The sequence below is a fragment of the Melanotaenia boesemani genome, chromosome 19, assembly GCF_017639745.1.
Source record: "Melanotaenia boesemani isolate fMelBoe1 chromosome 19, fMelBoe1.pri, whole genome shotgun sequence".
In the NCBI taxonomy this organism is placed as follows: domain Eukaryota; kingdom Metazoa; phylum Chordata; class Actinopteri; order Atheriniformes; family Melanotaeniidae; genus Melanotaenia; species Melanotaenia boesemani.
Genome location: NC_055700.1, coordinates 5286466 through 5313243, shown reverse-complemented (window position 1 = coordinate 5313243; position 26778 = coordinate 5286466). Strand labels below are relative to the sequence as shown.

Here is a 26778-nt window from a genome sequence, read left to right as displayed (position 1 = left end):
ATTTCTCTGACTGTAGAGATGCTTTCTTTACCCTCCTCATGGCCCAGCTGCTTGTTCTTGGCCCTCTTCCGAGCTTCGATCTTATCTGTGTCTGAGTTGACTGCCTCGTAGACCGTCTCCGCCACTTCCTGCTGCCAGCGCTCCGATATGACCAGAGGGAAGTTCTTGTACAGCTCCTGGTCGCTGTCCAGCAGCTGACAGACAGACGAACAGGATAATGATACTAAAACTCTGAGTTTTGACTCATTTATCAAACAACAACAAACAAACCTTTTCCCTCTGCATTCTGGAAAGAAGAATCCTGTTTCGAAAATTTATTTTTTTTACATGAAAACAGCAATATTCTTGTAGTTTTATTACAAATGTCTTACAGATGAAGCGTATAATTAAAGTGCTTTGGAACAAAGACAACTTAAATCAACTTTATGGTAATTTTTCAGGCTGCCACAGGGTAATGGCATTTGTTATGTTTTATTAAAAAAACAAAAGCAAAAAAAAAAAAAACATTTATGTCAGTAAAAGCTGTGGGATGATGCAGAAATCATCCCCCAGAGGGTCTAAACTCATTCTGGACTGTCTAGAAACTCAGGAACTTTGCATTTCTAAAACAAAATCCCGCACAAGTTTAAACATAGCAGTGATATTCTTGCCCCCTCAAGGCTTCAGATCCCTCGAGTGTTTAGAATAAAAACATGTCCTGTGATGTCAGATAATGACGAACGTGTTATATAAAAGTCAGAGGTTGCTTTACCTTGATGCCCTTTGTGTCCTCCTCATCAAAGGAGCCGATGTCGAAAGCGTCTGCAGCGTTGACCTCCCCCCTGGGAGGGATCAGAGGAGGAGAGTACTGCAGGGGAAGAAGAGAGATGGCCGTCAGAAACACTGATGGAGGAGGAAACAGAAGAAACAGAGTGTGAGCATAGCAAGGCGACAGTCCCACAGCAACGCTTCCCTGGAGTGATGTAGTAACCATAGCAACAGTAACTGCAATGAAGTAATGACTAATGTAGCTCTGTGCAGTGGCTTTAGACGGAGAATCATGACTGGACCTGAGCTGAGGCACAGATACAGCCCATGATTTTACAGTCTTAACTAAGAGGATTCAACGTCTCAAAGCCAAAACCAACCTTTAAATTTCAGAAACAGCCAGCATTTGTTCCCGTGTAGCTTAGGCCTCATCTTTGAGACACATTCTGGTAAGTTACTGAATCTGGTTTGTAGGAACCCTCCAAAATTGGAAGTTAAAAGCTGGGAATGCAGAATTAACCAACAGGGCTGTTTAAATCCATCTAGCAAGAAATGTTGATGCTCACATTTAAAACAACATGATTCAAACCAAAGGGCTGCATAAAAACTAAACCAAACACAAGCAATCAAATGCCAATGAGGAGACGTGGCTCCGGAGCATCCATCGTCTCAGTTTGGATCTGTGGACATCTGAGGCCAGACCTGTGAACATTTGGCCAGTCGACCTCAGTGTCAAAGCTGGTGTATAATCATGTAAAAGGTTTTGTAGACAAAGTGGAGCCAGACCATTTTGAGCTTTAATGACCAGTAATAAAATCTGAAAATCTGCCTGTAATGAACAGGAGGTTAATGCAGGGATGCCTCCGCTGGTGTGATTCAATCATGTTTTCCTGGTTCTGGTAAAAGACGAGCAGCGACCCATAAACGCATGAACAGGGAGTTGAAATAAAGGCAAGAAGAACTTTCTCAAAGCCAGTAACTGAGAACAACAGTGAGGGTCTGATCATTAAGATAATTTCTGTCTTGTTTTTATTTGAATTATAGAATTAAATGTTCATCCATGTTTTCGTGTCATCTACACAGTCTGACAAAGGTTGCAAAGAATCTTTAGCTTTTATTTCTATGTGTAAACAAAAAAAAAAATTCCTGAAAATAATACGTGAAGGCAATAAAGATGAGAGGTGGTAGGGGCCCAGGATTTTAGCTTTGAGGAACTCCACATGTGAGCAGGACAGCAGCTTTGCAGGTTACAGCTGGATAAAAAATTCTGTTGTTGATCTGACATAACGAGGTTAAACTACAAATCCAGGCGAGCTGCATATGGTGGGGGGTTTGATTGTTGTTAACAGTTGTTCAGTAAACTGAGCAAAAAAAACAAAAAAAAAGCTTTATTCTGCATCTAAAAAGCTGCCCTGTATCTCACAGCTGCTGGATGTTTACCCTGATTTATTCAGTCTGAACAGTAAAAACATAAAATAAGTAAATATCGTTAAATAATCTGGGAAATATATTTCAGACCAAATCAGTTTAGAGAAGAAGAAAAAAAGTTTTCTTGTAACTCAGATGAACAAATATCAAAAATATTTAACAAAATTAAATTTATGAAAATGACCAGCAGAGCTAAAGCATTTAGCAGATCAGTATTTATTTAGAATTCTTTGAATTGCTGCCCTGAAGAAACCAATTCCTCAAAAAGCAGAGCAACGGTGCAAGAAATCTCAGAAAATAACTAGAAATTTAAGTTTTATCCTGATTTAAACTGAATGAATTTATTGACTTCTGACCTGTTGAACTAATTCAGAAAAGAGGGGGAAGATGTTAGGATTTATGGTACAGAGTAAAGACTTTGTTCAGGGTCTGAGTAAGCAGCCTTATTATCACATTTAACTATATGATGCAGGATTCACTCTTCATGTCATTATATATTTCCAGAAAACAGGAAATAAATTCAGTGATTTACTGAAACTTCTAAAAAAGCATAGAAATAAAGGATTGTCCACTTCTAAAGATGTTTAATGGCTTCTTGGCTGCCACGTTTCCATGGATACCATATCTGATGAGGCTTCAGCCAACAGTAGATGGGTCAGCTGAAGGTCATGATGCATCTCTCAGGTCCTGGTTCAGGTCTTTACTGGATTTTTTCATATTTTTTTAGGACATCACTTTCAGATCCTCTTCATCTGCTGTAGACAGTTTTTTAGTCCTGACACGTCTTCTTTTGTCCTCCACTTGTCCAGTTTCTGCACAGCGATATGCTAATTTTTCAGCTATCAGATCTTTAGAAATCACCTTGTTGCTGCAGTCTGAAAAACTTCTGCTCAAGATCAGAAAAAAGTCTGGCTGCTTGGAAGCAAAATATAAAGAAATGAAGGCTGAATCTAAATTATTGCACAGTTCTGCTTTTTAATATATTTTAGAGGAGGACAAGATACAATTTATTTATTTATTTTTATCCAACTTGCAGTTAATGTGGACAGTATGGGAGAAGAAAAGTGTCACAATGAAATAAACAAATATAGAACTGAATAATTGTGTCATTTATCAGTTAAAATTTTCAGCAACCACATCAAATAAAGAAATTCATCAATAACTACTTAAATGTGTCTTAAATAAGTACTATTGGAAAAATGAGTGCACGTATAGTAACTTAAATTACTTAGATATCAATTCAGAAATATTTTATCAAATTTATAACTAACTAAATACGTTTTAAGTCATTCAAATTAATTAAAGTAATGTAAAAACATAAATAACTATTCCACTATTTAATTATTTCACGTAACCAGAGCTGCAGTGGATCATGAATTAATTTAAAGGTCACTGCAGCTCGTCAACAGGTTGTGACATCTGATTGGTTACCTTATTTTGCAAGTCATCACAAATAAATCCCAAATAAAAGAGCCCTGCAGAGTCAATTTGGTGGTCTCATCTATCTATATGTTTGATGGCTACACCTATTAGTTTCCATGAAAAAAGGCTTCAACTTCAGACCAAAGTAATTAAATCCGTGGTTAACCAGCTCAAAGTTAGCCCCGCCCACCAGGTTTGATGGGTGAGGCTGACAGATAAAATCTATGATGTACTGCAGCATGGGGACCTTAAAATTATTAATTAAATGATGAAAAAATATATGTGAAATTATGTTTGAATTAAATTAATGATGTACTTCATTTATTCATGTATCTATTTTCAATTTTAATAAATCAATTACACATTTAACTATTTAAAGCTGTATTTATGTATTTCGTTGTGGCATGCGTCTCCTTCAAGATCAGTACTGTGTAATTAACTCGTTTTATTGTGAATTTTCCATATGTTTTTACAACTTTAATGTTCCCTGTGATTCTGTAGGTGGGGGTGATTGATATCTTGTAAACATGGTCAATATTTAACTAACTGGTCGCACATGCTGACTCATCAAACCGGAAGCGTCTCACTGGAAGCTGTAGGAATGAAGCTGACTCACCTTTTGCAGGTAAACCTGCTGCCAGTCGATGCCTTTGAAAAACTGATGCTCCTTCACCTCTGCAGCTCTGCATGAGACACACAGACAGTGTTACCCTTCATTTGAACACAGGGTGGCAGTGCTGGTCACATGACTCCCCTCTCACATATACACATCATCCTCCTCCATCACTCTGCTGATGAAACTAGTTGTGAACTCTGCTCCCATCAGATTGTCCTCACATTACATCACCCAGGGATTAAAGCCTTAATGAGCATCATCTACCAAAAAAATCCACCTGACTGAGTTCATTTGTCTGCCTGTGGATGTAAATACCGCCGTGGATGGCTGTGTGTGAGTGTGTGTGTCATACCCGCGGCCCTGGCAGCCGAGCCTTTTAGACACATCTCTCTGCAGCAGCCCCTCCAGGAGATCTTTGAGCTCAGAGGTGAACGAGTCTGGCAGCTCCACGTTCTGCAGGAACAAAAAAGAGAATAAGAAAATGCTGACTCCCTCCATCCACTGGACTGGATTACAGCTCTTTCCTAACTTTTAAAGTCAGTCTGTGTGGAAATAAAAACATTATATGGAAGGTTCCTGCAAACAAAAAACAGTGAGTAGAGGCAAAATCTTCAAAGCTTCACAAACTAAAACAAAGACCCCAAATTACCCAAAATTCTTCTGTGCATGACCCTGAGTCAGCCAACAGCCTCCTAACCAGACCCATTAAATCAATAACCGTTGCATCTTAGCCATCGAAGCAGCCGTGTGGTTAGGGGACCTGTCCCTCCCTGCTCAGCTGAGTGATGGACATTGTAGAGAACAGAGGTGCCAACAATGAGGATCCGTTCCATCCATCTCTCACCGTCTCAGCGTTCCCATCATGCTTATCCAATGAAACACTTCATCATGTCTGATAAACACTGAGACAGAACGTGCTGTATTTATAGTCCTTTCTGGACTGAAATGCAGCCTTTTACCCTCTCCCTGCCTTTCTCCCTCCCTCTCTGTCTCACACACAGACCAGGATTAAGGGGATAAACCAGATTAAGTGGCTGGATTAAATTCCTAATCTGGATTTATTGTGATATGAAAGATCATACTTTCTCTGTCTAGAGATCACTTCAGCTAGACTGGGCCTCTATATGTGTGCATAGTTGTCCCCTTTACCCCGTCCCGACAAATCACGAAAACACAAACGCACAGATTTGGACGGACTGCTGCTGCCGGCGAGGGTACAGAGCAGAGACTTCGCCCCGCAGCTCGTCAACGTAAATCGTCTGTCCTCAAATGCAACATGACGCCTTCACAGAATCTCGGCTTGGCGGGTGAGAGCAGAAGTGTCACTGTGTGGGCTCAATGGACGCCATTCATACCGAGTGATCCGTGACATCGAAAGGCTCGGCAGGTTGTACACCGATGCTGTTTCGTTGGTGTGATGAGGCTGAAAGCTTCAGATGTGGCAGCAAACTTTTTCTTTTTGTTAACAGATGAGGATGCAGCTCTTCTTCTCTTGTTAATCCTCCACTAGATCAGCAGCAATCCCGAGCGTCATCGCTTATATTGTCAACAGTTTCTCAGGAATGGCAGTGTGTAACTCTGTGGGAGAAATTGTGATGGATAGCTTACCCTTTAGGTGGGTTATAGAAGTTTTCCAGGAATTTAAATTCCGTACAGGAGGTTTACAGTCCAGCCACAAAATGTGGTTTTTAACCAGTGACTCTGGGGTAAATCCACAATAATCCATGATACCACCATTTTTTAATCACATTTTCATCATAAAAAAAAGATCACAATCACTACTATGTGGCTAAGAGACCTCTATTAGGACCTGGAAATGATGACGGAGCCACTTCCTGTCAAACCTTTGACCAATTAACATAGTTAAAATTGACGGTAACGTCCAATGCAGGAGCAGCCAAACATCAACAAGTGAGAAGAAAGTACTGTGTGTGTCTGAAAAAGAAGAAAAATAATGCTCCTCTATGGCCGGAATAAAGCCAAGACCACGTTTGGATGCATGGTGCACAAAAAAACCCCTTGGAGTTGGTTTTGTGAGGATAGTAGGTGTATAGTAGCATAAATAACTGTAAATAGCAAGAAAATATTTAAATGATTTAAAATAGCATCATTGTTTCTACAAAGTACTTTTAGTAATAAATTAGCCTCATAATCTGATAACAGACTGTTAACTGGATAACTGGATGTTGACTAGGATTAAAATGATTCAGCTTATATATATATATATATATATATATATCTATACATATATATATATATATATGGCTTAGTGCTTTATGGGTTAATATGTAACTTCAGTCATTTCTTTAGTTGATCTGACTTAATGTTAAGAGGCTACAGGTGTGTTAGCACACACAGCTAATCACTGTGGCTTTCTTGACACACTGTGGCCTTCTTGACACAAACAGCAGCAGTACTTGTTAGGAAAAAAAGCTAATTGTTTGTTTTCCTGAAATTAATCAGCTCCGATTTGGACGGTTTTCCCACCAGCTCTGACTTTGCTAGGGTTTGCAGATCCCAGCTGTGACTGTGGCCAATGAAATGTGCCTACAAATCCATCTGACCTGGCTGCTGGCTCCATTTATCTACGCCAGCTTTCTGTCAGATCCTTCATCTCCTGTGTTTACCCGTGACACAGCACAGTAAAAATACTGTTCCACACTGCAGAAACACCCAGAAGCAAAGACGATCAGCTCTGCGGGACCTGATCGCAGCTCACCTGGGTACACCTGAATGGGACGGTACACACATATAAACCTGTTTACACTGGAAATTACTGAAAGGCAAACGAAGCAAACCCACATGTTCAGATGAAAGACTTGCACTGCCTTCTTGCTTTATGGCGTGTTTACACATAGAAGACGTCTAACATGTGTCGCTGTAGTGTAGAGGTGCAGTGAGGAGTCTTACCATGGTGAGCGTCATGCGGTCTATCTCATGTTTGTCTTTGGTCTTGTGCTGTCTGAAGGGGCTGTGCCTGAACAAGAGAGAGAAGAGAGTCCGACACTGAGGATGAGAGGCAAAAGGAGGTGAAGTAAGGAGAAGCCACAGAAAAGAGGGATGTAGCACGAAAACAGACACACTCAGGCCTTTCTGAGCTCGTCATGCTCCAACAGTCTTAGTAAAAACTGAAACAGTGCTCTCATAAATATTCCAACACCATGAAGTCAGAAATGGTAATTTGAAGTGACCTACATCTTTCTCACTCTAATGAACCAACTGCAGATTCAAGAGCCCGAAGTGTGAGGAGAATGAGAGGCTTCATGTCTTTGTAACAGAAATATTTTAGGCTCTTAGTTTTAAATGTGATGGGTCAGTCAAGTATCGCCACTCTGCATCCCTTTACTCTCAAATTTATCTTTTTATAACACAGAACAGAAATAGAGCATCTGTATCTGATGTGAATGATCTGGTATAAATTATTACGATGCAGAGGAAAACAGGACGTAATGATTTGAAAATGATTTGAACCTTGTGTTAATTAAAAATACAGAGACAACGTATTAACCAGCGTGACTTTTGTTTGCATAAACTTAGTTTAAAAATTTTTTTAAAAAGCTGGAGCAGATTGGTGTTTGCTGCTGGGTTGCATCAGCTCCTCTCTAACAGTTTAGAGACAGAGGAAACAAAGTCCTGTTTTAAAGTGAAGCTCTGAACAGTGCAGGACGTCTGTTTTTATATTTTTGTTTCAGGTCTGGACTGCAGGCACATCCGTTTTTGCTGCGTCGCCATGGTGATGTAACACGTGCAGAATGAGGAGAAAAGCATTGTCTGGATGACAGAATATTTGGCAAGTTGAAGGATTTGTAGGAACCAGTAATGTAACACTGATCAACAACATAATAATCTTGGCCATTTTAAATGTAATAGCTTGCCAATAATATAATAGGTTATTATGCTATTGGTTGTTATTTGCCTAGCAAGAAATAATCCTTTGAAAACGTAATAACTGCAGCTGCATAAATAAAACTGCATTTCACATAAATGTGAGGTTTTTTTGGCAGTTTTTGTGCAGTTTGCTAATCAAAACTAGGTATGATTACATTATTGGCTTTATTAGATTTAAAAGAGTCACAATTACTGCAATCGTGGTTGCTACAGGGCTTCTGTTTTTTTGTTTTAACCTGTCCTGTCCAGCATCATAGCAAGCAAAATGATAATCTGGTTGCTGTATTGTGCTGAACAAATTTGCTCTGCCAAGGGGAGGTCTATGGGTAAGGCTCCTGATTCATTTATTTATTTATTTACTTCGAATCACAGAATCTATGTTCTTGCTGGACCTGACCGGAGGGGACAGAAAAAGATGGAAAATAGCAAAAAGATGCAAAAGGGAAAGAAGAAAGGAGACAAAAACATCACAGACAGAAGGAAACGACCCTTCAATCCAAACCATCACCAGACAACAAACTGTTACACCTGTACATGAACACACCAGAAAATTTCCTACAACTTTTACAAAATACAAAAACAAAAAACAAACACAAAAAAAAACAACCAAAAAACAGAGCTGCTAGTCATTAAGAGTTTTTAAATAACCAAATCAAAAAGACATATCATGAAAGTAGCATTACAGTGACCAGATACTAACTCACAAGAAAAATAAAAAGAAGAATTATCTCTTAGTAAATAAACCCACTGGACAACTCAGTGACTGTGTCAGCATGCAGAGCATGAGGAAGAGGAGTGATCAGTGATGAAGAGTGGTGAGTGAGATCATGCAAATGCGACCACGCCTCTACGGAGGTCAGAGGCAGACCAGGGCAGCCAGAGACCCGGGCCCTCAGCAGCAGCCCCCAGAACACTAACCCAAGCTACCCCACCACGATTACGACTCCAGCCCCACCCGAAGGGCGGCAGAGGAGAGCCCCAGCAAGAGCCCCCCCTTGTCTTGGGGCATAGGTCCCAGTGGGCCGAGATCGGTAGCCGCCAGCCCCGCCAGGGACCGACCATCCAGGGCAGCCCAAGCGAAGGGCCCAGGGCCCCAGGAGCCCAGAGGTGGCCGCCCCACCCTTCAAAGGCAGAGGGCCCGCACCATGCCTAGGAGGACCAGGCCCCCCCAGACAACCACCCGGCATAGGCCAGCACACACCCTGATGTTCCAGCCGCACACCCTGGGAACCAGGGCGCCATCGACCCCCCCCCTCCCAATCTGCATCCCATATAACCCCACACTCACACCCTCCCCTGTGCCGTACCCACAAGCACTCACCATCACACAGTCACGTCACACATAACCCACCCACCATGCCCCGTGGGGGACACCCCAGGCGGACCAGAGGACAGCCTGTGGACACCCCAGGCGGACCAGAGGACAGCGACCCATGGCACACCACCCCCAGGCCCCTAAGTGTAATTTAAACCGAGAGGTGAGTCGCCACAGGGTGCAGCTAAGGAAGCCACGTGGGTGGCCCCCCCGGCTACACCCCGCATGACGTGCACGCCTCCCAAATCCCTATGTGTGTGTGTGTGTGTCTATGTGTGTATGTAAGAGAGATAGAGAGAGCGGGGAAGAAGAGAGGTCCAGGGATGTAAGTCCGAAGGGAAGAGAACCTCCCTCTGTATGGTGAGCTGCCAGCAGCACTAGGCACCCAAGTTCCCCAGGAGGCCCCCCAGGGTAAGACAGGCCAGAGGCAGCCGCCCCCCACGGCCAGGCCACGCAGCGACTGCAGCCAATGAGCCACCACTGACCCCAGAAGACACCCACCCACTCACCAGACCCCCAAGGGGGAAGGAGAGGAGCGGAAGAAGAATAGTGGGAGAGCCCAGATCCACGGCACACCACCCACAGGCCCGCCCAGGCCCCCCAACAGGGTCATGTCATCCCTCCCCACCCCACCTACTCACCTATGATCTTACACACTCCCACTCATCCTAGCACATGCATACGCACACACACAAACATACCCCCACACCCACACAAACATCATCCAAAGCATAGACACACACAACATACAAGCATCCCTGTCTCACACCCCAGCACCTCCCCCTATAATCCCCCGAATCCCACTCAGCCCTCCTTCAAACCCCTACACCCCTCCTGCCCCAGGGCCATACCCTGGGTCCCAGGGCGGCAACCAGACATCAGGGCATGCACCAACCCACACCCCACCCCTACCACCTCAGAGGGAGGGGGACCACCCCCAGGCACCAGAGCCCAGAACCTCCGCCCAGCCCACCCCGGAATAGCCCGGCCGCCCGGCCCAGGACCGACGCCCACCAGTGGCCTCACCCCTCGCCATGAGGCGACTCCAACCGCTGGCCCCCACAGCCCCCGACAGGGCCAGACCCAGAGCCACCCCCATCGCAGAGCAGCCCGGTCCCGCATCATGGGAAACCACAAAGAACCCGCAACCACCAGTCACTTCCGGCCATTTTCCAACCCCCAAAGCAACGAGGTCACAGTCCTCCACCTACACTAAGTGATGGAGCTAAGCACAGGGGACCAGAGAGATTTTCTTTAATATGAAGGATTAAGCGTTCATGCTTCTGACTGGTCCGACTACAAGCCAGCTTTCACTTCTCAGTACATCTCGAGTTTCTGGATCTCATTTCTATGATTTTTATTTTCTTTGGGGGGGCTGTAGCTGTGCAGTGATGGTCTGTGTTCTCTAGCATCCATGGAGTGATTTCACAACAGAACCATATAACCGCATATAAGAAAAGGAACATCATACCAACAGTAAAATATGGTGGTGGTAGTGTGATGGTCTGGGGCTGTTTTGGTGCTTTGGGACCTGGAAGACTGAAACCATGAATTCTGCTGTCTACTAAACGATCCTGAAGGAGAATGTCAGGCCATTTGTTCATGACCTCAAGCTGAAATGAACTTGGGTTCTGCAGCAGGTCAATGATCCAAAACACACCAGCAAGTCCACCTCTGGATGGCTGAAGAAAAACAAAATGAAGACTTTGGAGAAGCCTAGTCAAAGTTCTGAACTGAATCCTATTGAGATGCTGTGGCATGACCATAAAAACGGGGTTTATGCCCAAAAACCCTCCAATGTGGCTGATATACAACAATTCTGCAAAGATGAGTGAACCAAAATTCCCCCACAGCGCTGTAAAAGACTCCCTGCAAGGTATCACAAACGCTGTATTGCAGTTGTTGCTGCTAAGGATGGCCCAACCATTTATTAGGTTTAGGGGGCAATCACTGTTTCACAAAGGGCTGTGTAGTTTTTTTTCTTCTTCTTCTTCTTTTTTTTTCTCCCTAACTGCATTTTGTGTTTACTTGTGTAGTCTTTGACTAAAATTTAAATTTGATTGATCTGAAACATTTGAGTGTGAGAAACATGCAAAAAAAAAAAAAAAAAAAAAGAAATCAGGAAGGGGGTAAACACTTCTTCACACCGCTGTGAACATGAGGCTTAAAAACTGTCGGAAATTTCATAAATAAGGAGCATAGAGTTGTTTTTAGTGGATTCTGTTCACTGTTGTGACAAAGCACCGACATGCCCAAAATGAGCTTCTCTCACAGAGATAATTTTGAATTCAGATTTTTAATATGGCATGAGTAATAACATTGTTGTTTATGGGATCAAAAAAAAGTAACGCGTTAATTCCACAGATTAATTTCTTTGCAACAGCGCATTAATTTTTACAGCCCTAGTTTTTTCACACTGGTATTGAGTTCTGTAGCATCAGAACACTTTTATAAAAAAAAAAAAAAAAGTATGAGAACACTTATTATTGGACTGATGCATCTTATTATTGGACTGATGCATTCCTTAATATGTGTATAGTCTGTTATAATAATCATAAAAGTGGGGGCTTGAGATATTTGCACAAAGAATTTTTTATTCAGTAAGCACTTCAGCAGCAGCCCAAATTTCAAGCAGGTACATCTACCAGACAGCGCCATATTTAAAACCAGGACTCAGAGAGCAGATAGATGTGACACAATGACAACTGGCAGCCTTAATAGGGAGAGGGGCCACGGCTTCAATGAGGCAGAGACAAACTGCAACAATAAAGAAAATACAGGGGTGAAAACTGGAAGCGTGTTATTAGATCTGTGAGTTTTCAAGGCTGCAACGGAAAAAGGACAGAGGGGGAATTTATGCAATGAGCCAAAAAAAGAAAAAGAAGCATGACTGCAAATGAGGTGGATTTATTCTGCAGCAGGATAATGAGCTGCCCGATTTCCTGCAGAACAATAAGTGTAAAGATGCGCTGCCGCTGCTCTGACGAGCCCACCATTAATTTAACTTCTCATACCCAAAGAAGCTAGAAGCTAAAATTTCATCATTCCACTGCAGCTCAGTCAGACCTGCAGGAATTGTCTGCTAATTAAAACTGTACAAATCAAGATTTTTGTATCAGCAGATACAAATGTGAGAAGGATCTAAAGGATCATTTACTGAAATATAACCAAAGATAATTAATTATCTGCAGCTCTACAGGGCATTTCTTTGAATTCATTGTTGTTTTTTTTTCCTTTTTCTTTTTTTTAATTTCACTCCCACAGTTTATCAGCCTTGTGTCTGGGAGCAAAGAAAAAAAGAAGCTGCTGATCGTGACATGATCTGCAACAAACTACCACCATAAGAACAAACTACGTTCCAGTGGGAGAGTTCCTAAATGATGGTGGAGCCAAAAACAGAGCTGAAGGAGTCAGAATCTCATCTCAAACCCTCACATGTACAGGTGACTCCAGTCAAACTCAAGCTTTAAAACCTGATAATGATTAAAGAGCTGTAACATCAACGGTTCAGCTCCAGGTACCAGAAATAAGCTCTCCTTCTCACAGACGCTGTGAGTTGTCCCATTTGTGTAACCAGAAGTGCTAAAATATGATTGGCTGACACCTCCTCTCCCATCCCCCAATGATCCAGGTAAACCATGCAACCAGCCCTTAAACATTAATGATTATTCAAGAATGTGTTTAACAGCAACCATTAGCCATCTGGTTGTTTGACTCTGGGTGAGATTAGATTACAAATTAAAACCAGGTAACATTCATCTCCAGGCCAATACAATCCTTACAGTAAAGCATGGTGGCGGCAGCATCATGCTGTGGGGATGTTTTTCAGCAGCAGGAACTGGGAGACCAGTCAGAATAGAGGGAAAGATGAATGCAGCAATGTACAGAGACATCCTGGATGAAAACCTGCTCCAGAGCATTCTTGACCTCAGACTGGGGTGAGGTTCAATCTTTCAGCAGCACTCAGCTAAGCTATCAAAGGAGCGGCTTCAGGACAACTCTGGCCAGAGCCCAGACATGAATCTGATTCAACATCTCTGGAGAGAAATTTCCCTGAGGACTCTCCAAAAGGATTAATAAATTAAAGGGATTAATAAAGTATTTCTATTCTATGGATGTAAAAAAATGGCTGATGGCGCTTGAGGTGCTTAAAAAAAGAATGGGCGCAAATGCCCGAAGACACGCGTGCCAAGCTTGTGGCTTCATATTCAATTTATTCAACTGACTTCATACTATATAGTTTTTAATTTATTTTTATTTTGTTTTTATTATCTGTGTTTTATTTTTATCTACTGTGTTTTACTTTGTTTAGCATGTTTATTATTTTTAATTACTTTATGTTGTTTCCATGCTTTTATTTTACCTGTCTGAGATGTACAGCACTTTCATCAGCGGCTGGTGTTGAAGCGCTTCATAAATAAACTGATGATGATGATGATGAAGGTACATCAACAAAGTGTTGAGCAAAGGCTGTGAATACTGATGAACATGCAATTTCTAAGTTTTTTATTTTTTAATAAATTTGCAAACATTTGACAAAACCTTTTTCCATGTGATCATTATGGGATGTTGTGTGTAGAATTTTGGGAAATAAAATTTATTTATTTTAATTTGTAAAAAAAAAAAAAAAAACATAAGAAATTATGGGAAAAGTGAAGCACTGTGAATACTTTTGGGTGCACTGTAAAACCTTCATCTGATGAAGGAATACAGAAAAAGTTACTGCTGATGATGATGATGACACAAATGTGTTTCTTTGTATTGGAAACATTCAGTCAGCCTCTCACACACAGATCCAAACATCAATGAAAAAAAAATCCCAGACAAAGCACCAAACACACACACACACAGACACACACACACACACACCTTTTACCTGTTTTCTGACCTACAGGGCACAGACCTATGGCATTTACACACTCCACATCAAAAGTGCACGCACACACACAAACACACACACGCTCTCACACACAAACAAGATCAAACACACCAAACAGAAGGCGAGCAGGCAGAGGAGGAGAAGTGATTCAATCAGGTTCGCTCTGAGAGCCACGAGAGGTTTCAAAGCAGACAGGAAGTCAGGACATGGTGGGAGTGAAGAGGAGGAGGAAGAGGAGGAGGAGAAGATGAGAGAGGAGCAGGGAAAGCTGGAGTTGTTACCCTCGGAGGAGCTTGAAGAGCATGCAGCCTAAAGAGAACCAGTCTGCGCTGCTGTCGTACGCCGTCCCCTTCTGCAGGACCTCCGGAGCCATGTAGCCATGAGTACCGCTGCAACACACACACATCATGTTAAACACTCAACGGCAATAAAACACACAAGTACACACTGCAGCCACATTAAAGAGGGTGTAAAACTGGTAAATTTCCTGTTTATTCTTATCTGCAATCTGGTTATCAACAAGTCTGCTCAACTCTTTCTCCTGGTGTAGATCAGGATGATTTTACAGACAGAATCCAACAAATGTCTGCAGCACACTTCAACCTGAAGGGTCTGGGCTTATTTAGTTCCTTTGTCTTCATTTACCACAGAAATATTGTTAACATCTACATGTCCAGCTTCATCTTCATAATCTAATCATTGTTTTTTCCACTTTAATTATATACTTGGCTAAAAGAAAAATCACAGAAATCATCGAGTCCTGATTGAACAAACTAAAAGCTGATTTAACCTTTTTTCTGTGACAAAATGATATAAAAAGGATGAATAGATTAAAAGAAACATTACACCTGATCTAACACCTCCGGTAGAGGACATTTTTGTGTGCTATCAAATTTAAAGGTTCATATTTCCGGTATCAGATGGTCTATTGATGCCAAACAAAGACTGGGAGGTGTTTAAAATCTCCACATCCGGGAGACGTTGTTGGCAACCTCTTTCCTTTTTTTGTTGCTGTGACGCTTTGAAAAGCACCATCTGATCACATTGGCATGAACTCAGACCTTTAAGGGTTAAATCCTGTCAGCTGACTGAAAACCAAAACAGCTCAGGTTTAAAACTCCTATTTTATTTCATTAAACAAACATAAAACATCAAATCTATCTACTGAAAACGAATCTAACTTGACCTGAAAATAAGAAGAGCTGTAGAACATGAATGACAAAATGTAAAAAAATATCCCTAAAAATCTATAAAAGTTTAAAACAGGACAGAAAAGTGACAGTACAGAATTTTTTATAGATATTTTTGATATTTCACTAAAATCTGCATAGTTTAGGTCATCATTTTGCAGCGTTTCCGTCGTTTTAAGTAGTAAAAATGGTGACAGGTTAACGTAAAGTGGACGTCAAAAACAGATTAAATTCTAATTTCAGACAAACATCTGTGCCCCGGTGTTCATTTAAGATAAATAAAGCTGATCAAGACATGAGAGAAAGATTCTGTGGGGTGTTGTCTTGAGTTGTTAGAATGATAGGATGAGTCAGAATAAGCACAACCACAGGAAGTTGATAAAAATCTCTGAGTAGCATTAATTGTTAAATTAATGTAGCTAAACAGAGAGATGTGCACTTACACGCTAGCGTGGGGCTTCTTCTTGGAGAAGTCGCAGGCCAGGCCGAGGTCCGAGATCCGAACGTGACCGTGCTCGTCCAACAGGATGTTAGCTGGCTGATGGGGGAGAGCGAGAGAGGGTGATGCTAATGCAGGATGTGAGAGATGACATCACAAAGCTGGAGATTTCACTAATTCACCACTGGAGTTAGCAGACAGACGATATAAGAGAAAACCTCTTGTCCTGGTTGTCCTCTCTAAATCATTTACTCTCCAAGACTCGGCCTCAAAGTTTCATCCGCATCACACTTTGTTTACTCTAGCTTTAAAACTGTTCCCCGACTTCCAAAAAAATGTATCTGTTATTATGGCAACCAGTCCAAACAGGGGGATTGGAGGAAAAACAGGACAGATAAAAACGTTGCTGATATGTATCTACGGCTCAGAGAGCTTGAGTGGGGGTGTGGTGGACTTTCACAAGCGTATGCTTTCTTTCCTTAAGTTTTCTACAAAACAAACCTGAATGTTGTGTGTTTTATATCGAGGCAGCAGGAAGGAATGTGCTTTTATTTTGAAGGTTTTAGAAGAGAATTTAAATGTATGTAAATTTTCATAATTTTTGTTGGAATATCAATCACCTGAGACATAAACTAACTTAAGCTGAAATGTGGTGTTAAAAGTCCTATGAACACAAATTTTGAGTCCATGTTTTCCAGAAGAAAAGCTCCTACTGAAGATTTAAGGACACACACATCTCATAACAACAGGAAAAAATAACGCTTTTGAAGAGTCTTTTCTAGATTAATTCACATTTAGTGGTTGAATCAGAGGTCAAAATAGTATTTTAACACTTAATTCATTAACAGATGTTATGAATTTGATTTTTCTGGGATGAACCAAGAGAAAATATTGTGCAGCCAAACGGAGCAACTTGTGGGAACACGTTCCAAACTTGTCCTTACTTGTTTGAACCCTAACTTAACAGACACAAGTACAAAGAAATGATTTTCAGCATCTTTACTGAAAATCTTCATTGTATTTAGAACATAGAAATAGATGTAGAATCTTCTGCAGCAACACACTTAGTGGAAGTTGGATAGAGTCATGTTTCTATTGTGTTCCATCAGCGTCCTTTTAATTTGATTTTTTAATAGTTTGGGGAACTAAGGACACCGAATCTGGGTCCATTCCATTCAAATACAAGATTTCTGCAGCTCAAATCTTGATGTCTTTAATTCCAGCATCCTTCTCTGCATCAGTGGTGGCTTCACACTCGCCATGGATGCTGGTGCTCTCTACCCCCATACCATCCCCGAGATGATTTATAGCTTCTGTCTTGTGTAATCCAGTGTCAGGTTCCAGTTCTGGATGCAGTGATGTTGATTGTGTTTGGTGAAAATGGTTTTCTGAAGTCCTCCTGAGACCATGTGGTTGTCAATCATTATATGTATGCTGCCTTACTGTCTGCAGTACCACTTCATGTGAAAACATGTGACATGACAAATAAATTCCTTGAGTCACTTTATTTGTAATACTTTACTTATTGATGATTAATGGTGGGTGCTCCTTTTATACCTAATGGTGACACCCTCACCTGTCATCAATTAATCTCCTGATTGGAGAACCTAAAAAATATGCTGCTACTTGTATGTCTTCCAGTACCTCTCTCCCAACCTTTTTTTTTTTTCTAGATTTAAACTAGATATAATAAAGTCGGTCAGTGAAGACACAGGATACTGTTTTCTTTTAACTGAGGCTCACGCCACCCCTGGGACGAGGATTTGGGTCTACCTTGAGGTCTCTGTAGACGACGAAGCGGTTGTGCATGTGCTCCAGGCCCAGGATGATTTCAGCCGCGTAGAAACGCATCTCCTTCTCACTGAAGACGCCGTGCTGAGACAGGTGGTAGTGCAGGTCGCCCCCTAAACACAAATGTAGGGTGGGTTAGCATCTCACAACACCTCAGCTTTAGTCAGGAGCCACAGAGAGGCTGTAATAACTAGCTGGGAGGAGAAGCAGGAATGAATGGAAGGCCTGTCTTGGTCCTAACATCTATTGACTGTATTTATAGCTCAGCTGAGGCCGACAGCGTGCAGCCTGGTAATGTAAACTGCACGCCGATGACTCTGCCGTCTTTGAAAAGTGACTCAGCCTCTGATGAAGCTGGTTCCTCGCTGGCGGCTCCTGAGGAGGAAACGCCAGCAGTGAGGATGTTAGATAAGCTAAAACAGGCAGGTCGTTGCGGTGCGAAGCTTAATCAGGGAGGTCAAAATCCAATCGAGCTCTCTGGGGAGGACGAATGACCAGAGTCTGAGTAATCTGATCTTTCTGTCTTAGGATGGATCGAATGAGGATGGAGTTTAATGCAGGATGGGCGGGGGGGGTCAGCCTACCATTCATCAGATCCAGGATGAAGCACAGCTTGTCGGGCGTGTGGAAGGCGTATGTCATACACACGATGAACGGGCAGTCCTGGAAAAGGACGACACACAGACTGAGTGAATTCCAGTTAAAAGTTCCACATAAACATCAACGATGGTAAAAGTAAAAGTTTACTGCGACGATTCCCAGATCCTCACATTTAGGAGAGTAAAAACAAGCAAATATAAACACCAACTTTCACTTTCTCACTTTAATATTCCATCATTTGACCCAACATTGATCTATTTTTGCATCTGCTGTATGATGGCAGGTCTCACTGAAAACAACATTAAACCGTTTCAGGTTTCAGGTTCAGAGTGTCGTGTCATTTTTTTCTGGTTTTTTTTTTTCAATGCAAAATATCTAACTGTAAAATACGGAACATAACTGATCAATCCAATCAGGTTTGAGAATTCACTGTCTGCTTCTTCTGCATGAACAGCACTTCCTGCATTAGAAGGCTACTTCATCAGATTCACCTGAACTGTCCACCAAAGTCTGTTTCTGAACTCTGAGGGGAAAAAAAACTGCAGCTGCAGTTTTCACTCATTACGTTAAATTAAAGAAACATTCATTAAAATGTTTGTTGTGACAAATAGATTCATATTTGAGTAGAAGAATCTGATGGATGAAATTCATCATTGATAATTTAAACACAGAGAAAGTAAATGAAATTAAATTCCTCTGTGAAACCACATATTAATTATGTTAAGGGGATGTTTGCACGGAGCATTGCTGTCCCCGGGAAAAACAAGGCATTTACTCAACCAGAAAGCATTATTTACTTTATAATGTACATTCATTCTATTACACACGAGTTCCTGTAGAGGTAAACTAGTTTTATACAAACAATCAATACCATGCAGAAGAAGCAAGATATAGAAATTAATCTCTAAATTTTCTAGATTTTATTTAGTTTAAAAAGCACAGATAATTTTCAGCCTAAGGGTTAATTTACTTTAAATAAAATTAAGAATTTGTTTTTATAAAGACAACTTTACAGGTATGTGTGTTTCAGTCTCAGAGGTAAAATCATAGAACAGTTTACCAGATTATTTAAAGCTAAATAAAAACATTAGAATAATAGAAAGTATAAAAAAGACATTTTAAGTAAATATAAACTTGAAAATCCAGTATGGTAAAAAGTGTCTTTAAAGCCAGAAATATTGTGTTGCTCTTCGGTTTTATTTCTGGATAAATCTGTTATTGTGTATAATTGTTAAACTGAGTGGTGTGTAATAATAATGGTGTAGGGACATGTATGTTTATACTATTGCTGCTGAGGAAAAGAAAATGTAAAGGTGTAAATTATGTAACTAAACAAACAACTATGGTGGATCACTGAATTTGTCATATATATATATATATATATATATATATATATATATATATATATATATATATATATTTATATTATGTATTTGTCAATTTCTATGTATTTATTCTTAATTTAAGCCCATAGTCTTTTCCAGAATTTGTCTTTATGTGTCTCATTTTGTTGCGGAAGAATTTACTTTCAATAACACGATAACGTTCATTAAAGAATGTTTAGTTAATCAAACTATAAACGTGACATGAAGAAAAATCTAAAAATAGCTGCTGGTCTTTGAGAGCTTGCATCTAACTCTTCCGTTTCTTTAAATCCATCGAACCCTGGCCAGGATTACCCGGACTTTAAGCATCATTTCTACCTGTAAACTGAATTTTGTTGCGTGTGGTTTAAATGCTGTTTGACGTAATGGGAATTATGACATTATGATACCTTCCAGATGTTTGTAAATGAAAATACTTTGAATCAAATGTTCCCGTTTCACCAGCGACAGCTCAGACATGAGCAGTTATGGCGAGCATGTTAGCGTTAGCTCGTTATGTAGCGGCTGCTGTTGAACTCACCCCCGTGCTGACTAACGACAGCATGATTCTCTCGTTAAGCGCCAGAGTCTCCCCCTGCTTCATCTTGATCCTCTTCTTGTCCAAACACTTCATGGCGTACCTGACATCCGAACAACAGCACACATTACAAACACCCACATCAAGGAGTGGCTGTGTTGTTTGTTTCTTTTAACAGGTTTATTCTGCACAACCCCCTCCCTCCCTCCCTTACATCTTCCCCGTGTCGGCCTTCCTGCAGCCGTACACCTCTCCAAAGCCGCCCCTGCCGATGATTCGATGCACGCTGAAGTCATTCATGGTCAGCTGAGGGAAACAAAGAAGCAGAGGGATTTTAAAAACAAGGACAAGCATTGTGTAGAGAGATTTTCCACCAAAAACAACTATTAGTAGTATTATATTTTTTTATGACTTTTGATAAATCAATAAAGTCCCACAGGTCAGCCGGTTGTTATAACTCAGCACAACAAACATCAGGTGCAGAAAAATGTTGCCGATCTCAGGATTAAAGACTGTTTTGATCCAGTATGAGTCACCGAGATGATCCAACTGAGTGACCCGTCAGTCCATGATGCAATGTTTACACGGCCTGCTTAGTGTGGGCATGATGGAGTCAAACTAACAGCTGACTTTTTTTTGTTTGAAAGTCTGATCACTTTCCAGACTCAGACTTCCAGACAATGACGTGATTTGTTATGTGAATAGATGTTTTATTAACGGGTGCGTAAACTAGAGTATTTACTGTCCTGCAGCTTAAACATCAAACCTGATCAGTTTCAGAACAAAGCACCTCATTCAGCTTAACAGCAGAACCGGTGCAACCTGTATTCCTCACTTCCCCTCATCATAATATAGTCCCACATTTCCTTTCCAGTTATTTTTCTTAACTCAGCCATAACCAATTCCTCATGCAGATAAACAGTGAACTACGGAGCTCAAAACCAGGTTCAGACACACATGCACATTTCCCATAAAAGATTATTAATACTAGTTTGTTTCTGGCTGTCCATGTTATTTAGTTATGTAGTTCAACGTCTCATGAATGCAGGAGGCAGATCTGCGATCGTCTTGCTTTGAGTCGTTCAGGCTCCCACGCAGCTGGAAACGCTCTCAGCTTCCCCACAAAAAGATATTCTTTTATTTTCTCTCAAAGCAAACAAGCAAAGAGTTGTTTTCATCAGCTCGTTCTTATCAAGAGCTGGAAATGACTGAAATCAGATATGCATCATCTTTATCTGAAGGAGGTAGTCTTACTAGTGATTTGGGCTTTGTATAGTTTAAAGTCAGAGTAAAATAAATTCATGTGTTTCCATGGAAACATGTTGCAAATGTTAGCAAAATAGTTTCTTCAAGCTTCTGCAGAAACTTGTGGCTCTGACAGTGATGTTGATATAAAGGACAATTTACATAAAATAAAGATGTCTGCATTTACAAAGTCCCCACTGGATGAACGGGATGATGAGCGAGCAGGTGAGGTGGTACACCTGAGAATGCATGTGGACAGCGTTACTGGCTGCAGGATTTAAAACCGATTCGGATGAAACTCCCATGTGCAGATGAGAACATCACTTTCCTCGACTACACTGTGTCCCAGTGCTGTGCTGTCAGACATTCAGTCACAACATACAGGACTGTTTACTGCTTTCAGACTTTCAAACTAGAACTGACATCAGATCCAGTAAAGGTTTTTTGTGGTATGTTTTATTTTCTTGTAATTAATTTAATTTGCTTTCTTTGATATTTTACTGCTTCTTTTGCTTAAACAAGATGTATTAAAAGAATTACTTTATCCTGTATATTAGGACCTCTGTATTTTGCTTTAAAAGCACCCAGAATATTAATTTGTCAGACAGGAATCCACACAGGTGAACAGATAATATATCTGACTTGCGATCAAAATATCAGAACAATATTTTAAATATAACACACAGTTCGTGGGTCCATCACAAAGAGAAACTGACAACAGATCAGTGATTTGGTGTAAAGAATTCCCCCTAAAGATTATAAGAACTGGATTCTAACCCCTCTTGTACAACTACACACCACCTGGAGGAAGATGAAGAACAAAAGGATTAAAAATTAGATTCAGTTCCATCCTGTGGCGGTTCAAATACCTGTGTACATACAGAAAAACCTGCATGCAGAGTTTAGTCTGAAGGAAGAAATCCTCTGATGTGGATCAAAGGTGTTAAACTGACTTCAAAAGCTTGTACTCACGTGGATGTTGAGCTCCACGTTCTTCCACTGGCAAAAACGAGTAAACTTGTCACTGAGGGTAAAAGAGAGATGAGAGCGATTTAAAAGGTGAGTTTAATCTACGAAGCCAAAGCAAAAAAAGACAAAAAACAAAGAAATTGCTTCAGTTTCCATCTCTGTCGCCTCACCTCTCGATGTACTTCTGGAAGATCTTCCCTCTCAAACTGTCGCAGATCTCTACGATGTAAGGCTGCAGGAGCAAACACAAAAACGTGAGGAATCAGAGGCTCATTTCACAGCAACATGAAGGAAGCAGTTTTATTGCAAGTTGGATCCTAGCAGGTTTTCTCTCTATTAGCCGTAGAGAACATACTCCTAAACTCTGTCCCTAGTGAGTATATGATTGTATGTATGATTTTCTTTGGCTCATTTTAAAAAAATTAATAATAATATTGCTGAACAGTCATGTTTGAAAAGTTTTGAACACTGACAGGTTGACAGTTGACGTTTAAGGAAAAACAGTCACTGGGGATCATTTTTTAACCAGAAGAGGAGCCATGCTGTGGTCTTGGAGACAATAGTTGATTAGATTTAGCGAACTGAAAGAAAACTTTGTCTGTTTTGCTCTGCGTTATGTTCTCCTGGGTGGCCTTTTCAACAACAGATGCTAAATAACCAGTGGTGTGAATCTGAAAATGTGGAGTTTAACAATAATCCTGCTTTAGTTCACGGCCAAACGCAACGCCGGACTTGATCTTTGGGAGAGAGAAACACACAGCGCTCTCTGAGCTGCACTTGGTGACAGTTTTGTAAACACTTGAGTCACATGGAAATGAGAAACTCACATTTTGCTGATCAAACGTGTTTCCTGACAGTTAGTCACGTCACAAAGTTATTTTCAACCAATCACATGACGGTGTTTTAGGAACAAATAAGCTGGATGGAAACACCACATGTGATTGTTTTGGTCTCAGAGGTCCGACTGAAAGGAGAAACTCCCTCTGAGAGTAACCATTTGAAGTAACTTGTCTCTTCCATTTGCACATGTAAACATCCTAATTTCAGACACCTGGATGAACCTGAATCTGCCAGCTGGAGCAAGGGGAAAAGAGGATTTGATCCAGGTTTCTGAATGTTGTCTATTAGCTTAACAGCTCAGCAGTCAGTGGGAAAAATGAAGCCAGATTATCTCAGCTACTACTCTTAACTTCCACAGAGCAGCTTGCATCATCTGCGGATGAAGCAGCAGAATATTCAGGAACTTACACGAACTTACAGTTCTGATCTGCAGCAACATAATTAAAATAGTCTGTCAGGTTTTTAGACTGAATCCATCCTAGTGTCTGTAAAAAGTGAGGACTTTTTGCCGTCTAAAACTTTGTTTAAAGGCCAAACATGTTCATGTGAAGCAGATTTCTAGCTGTTTAAAATGCAAAAACAGAGAAGTGGGTTTATGTCTCAGATGGAGGTTGAATTGCATGTGTCCTCAGATAAAATAAAAATAGGATTGTGTGTGTTTAACACCCTCAAAATGTGCGACCTCAGTCATTACTGAGACGGGACACATTTCATTTGTGAAGGTTTGTGTCTGAGCTTGTTTAGATGTGCCTTTCTTTATTTTTACGTCATCGTTTTATAGGAAATTAGAAAACTAGAGACTGCAGCTGCATCATCTGCTGCTGTTGGGATCTTTTACCTGGAAGAGAGTTGGAGGAACCTGCTTCTTTGCCAAATGACTCTGCACATGGTCCACTGCTTTCTTGGAAAATGGCTGCAACAAAGAGGAGGAAATAAAATGAGGGGTCATTAAAGATGCAGCTGAAAGCAGTCGTTTCAGTTCTGTTTTCTGTGTATGAGGATGTGCATCCCCTGGTGTAAAATGCAGCTGCTGCTGCTACTGAGAACAGAGCCGATAGCTGCGAGTGGGTGGGTGGTTTGTTTATTAACGTTCTCCCTTTGGACAGCAGCAGTGACGTTGCATGCCAAACTGGTGCCTTGCAGGTGAACAGAGAGCTGCAGGGTGGAGTGTTGGTGATGAAGGTGGACCTTATACAATTGAACACAGCAGATTAGAGGTGGTGGAAGTTTAAGGTTTCTGAATTTGAAGTGTGGTTTTGACCTCCTGATCAACACCCACCAACAGTTTTTCAACCTTTTAAAACTAGCTCATCGGGTGGGTGAAATTAAATACTGCAGGTCTTCAGTGACACCTTCTTGAACACAAACAGCAGCAACATTTCAGTCCGAGTACGACCGGACCTCAGCTGTCACACACGGTCAACCACAGCTTCTTATAGACCAGCTATAAGCACTTCACTGGTTTGAGTCCTACGTAAAAACCAGGGACTATTTTGGGTCTATAGACGTCGATAAATCTAAATGAACAAAGATAATCTGTGGAATTCCCCAGGGCTCCATCTTGGGGCCTTTGTCCATCAACATCTACATGCTCCCACTGACTCAAATTATAAAAAACAAGTAAATATGTTATAATAATTATACTGATGGCACACAAATCTACATAACCTCATCTCACCAGGAGACTATAGCCCGATCCAAACACTGATTACATGTATCGATCAAGATAAAGACTAGATGTGCCAGAACTTCCTTCAGTTAAATGAAGACAAGCCAGAAATCTGGGAGTAGTGGACTAAGGCCTGAATTAAGACTGCTGTGAAGTCAGCCTTTTATCATTTAAAGAACATCTTGAGGATTAAAGGACTGATGTAGCAGCAGAATTTAGACAATTATCTTTAGTAGACTAGACTGCTGTAGCACTGTCCTTACAGGTCTACCTAAAGTCCATCAGACAGCTGCAGTTTGGTCTCACTAAGACCAAGAAAGTGGATTGTATAACTCCAGTCCTCAGATCTTTACATGGACATCAAAATCATGCAATTAGTTTTCAACGCACTGAATGGTTTAGGGCCAAAATACATTCAGGATCTTCCATTTCGTTATGAACCAACCAGATCCCTCAGGTCATCAGGGTCAAATCTACTTTCTGTTCGTAGAGTCAGAACTCATCATGAAGAGGCAGCATATGCTCCTCACATGTGGAACAAACTCCCAGAAAACTGCAGGTCAGTAGAAACTCTGGAGAACATCCACAACTGGAAAATGGAGAGAGCTCATTTTCTGAAATTGCTCTCATCTCTGGGAATATCTTTCATATTACAACAAATCCAAGATGTCAGTTGGTTGCATGTTTAGAGTTTGTCGGCTCAGACTGGAAACAGCTGGTATGTCACTTTCCTTTAATCTTTACCAGCTCAAATGAGACTTGAGTTGATTCCATTTTTCACAATGTACATCAAGTTTTCATGGATACAAGAAAAAAAACACACCTTATATATTACTTTAAAACTCCGCTAGATGTCTGGCGCCCCCGAGTGCTTTCACTTTTATTGGGAACAATTTCTTAGTGTGTAACTCTGGGGGGTAAATTGTGATGGATAGTTTACCCTTCAGGTGATATACGGACGTTTTCCAGGCATTTATATCCGTCCAGGAGGTTTATAATCCAGTCGCATAATATCGTGTTTATTTTAGGACTCTATATGTTAAGTCCACAATGAGTGATCCATGATAATACCATTATACATTTTTGATTAAAAAAATATTACTATCACTACTATGCTGCTAACAGATCCCTATTTTGACTCAGAAATGATGATCAAGCCACTTCCTCTCAAACTTTCCACCAATCAAAGAGCTTAAATTAACTGTATCATCCAATCACGAGCCACCAAAGATCAACAAGTGAGCGGAAAGTTCCGTGTGTGTCTGAGAAGAAGAAAAATAATGCTCATCTATGGCTGGAATAAAACCAAGAAGAAGTTTCTGATGCACGGTGGCACCAAAAAGCAGCTGAGTTGGAGTCAGTTTGGTGAGGATAGGAGGTAAAAAGGTAGCAGAAATTACTGTGAATAAGGAAAAAGTGTAAATATGTCAATAGTTTCTGTTGTGTATTTATTTTAAAACTTTTCTCCTGAAAGCCAAGACTTGAGAGAATGATATGCAGATGAGAAAGGTTTTAGCAAGGTTTCTTGTTTTGGTCGGCCTTTATGCTGCTATATCTACTGATACATTCATTTTACATCATTTTAGTCTCATAATCTGACTAAATATGTCTGCATGTTGACTGGGACTAAAACGGTTGCACTTCTACAGACATTTTTACATTACAAATCAAAAACAGAAAAAGTTAAGTGTAACTGGATCCATGGTCTTAGAACCACCATGAGATCAACAGCAGGTGTGTGCCGTGTGCTCTGCATGTGCTTGACCCGCCCACCAGTGCATGAGTGACGTGCACCGTGGCCGCGAGTGTGAAGCGCTCACATGTGAACAGGACAGCAG

General features: G+C 41.0%; 1 protein-coding gene across 1 annotated transcript in view; it reads right to left on the bottom strand.

The window, feature by feature from the left end:
* The window catches only part of grk3 (G protein-coupled receptor kinase 3), a 76855-nt gene that overhangs the window by 7566 nt on the left and 42511 nt on the right, over positions 1–26778 (bottom strand). Inside the window, exons 4-18 of the mRNA XM_041969287.1 lie at positions 26761–26778; positions 24110–24184; positions 22602–22663; positions 22435–22486; positions 20432–20523; positions 20221–20320; positions 18300–18378; positions 17698–17828; positions 15929–16023; positions 14577–14684; positions 7124–7190; positions 4566–4666; positions 4214–4280; positions 752–847; positions 32–194 (exon numbers count right to left, since the gene is read on the bottom strand). The exon at positions 26761–26778 is cut by the window's right edge and continues 84 nt beyond it. Of these exons, the coding sequence (XP_041825221.1) occupies positions 32–194; positions 752–847; positions 4214–4280; positions 4566–4666; positions 7124–7190; positions 14577–14684; positions 15929–16023; positions 17698–17828; positions 18300–18378; positions 20221–20320; positions 20432–20523; positions 22435–22486; positions 22602–22663; positions 24110–24184; positions 26761–26778 (1306 nt within the window). The remainder of the gene's footprint in view (positions 1–31; positions 195–751; positions 848–4213; positions 4281–4565; positions 4667–7123; positions 7191–14576; positions 14685–15928; positions 16024–17697; positions 17829–18299; positions 18379–20220; positions 20321–20431; positions 20524–22434; positions 22487–22601; positions 22664–24109; positions 24185–26760) is intronic.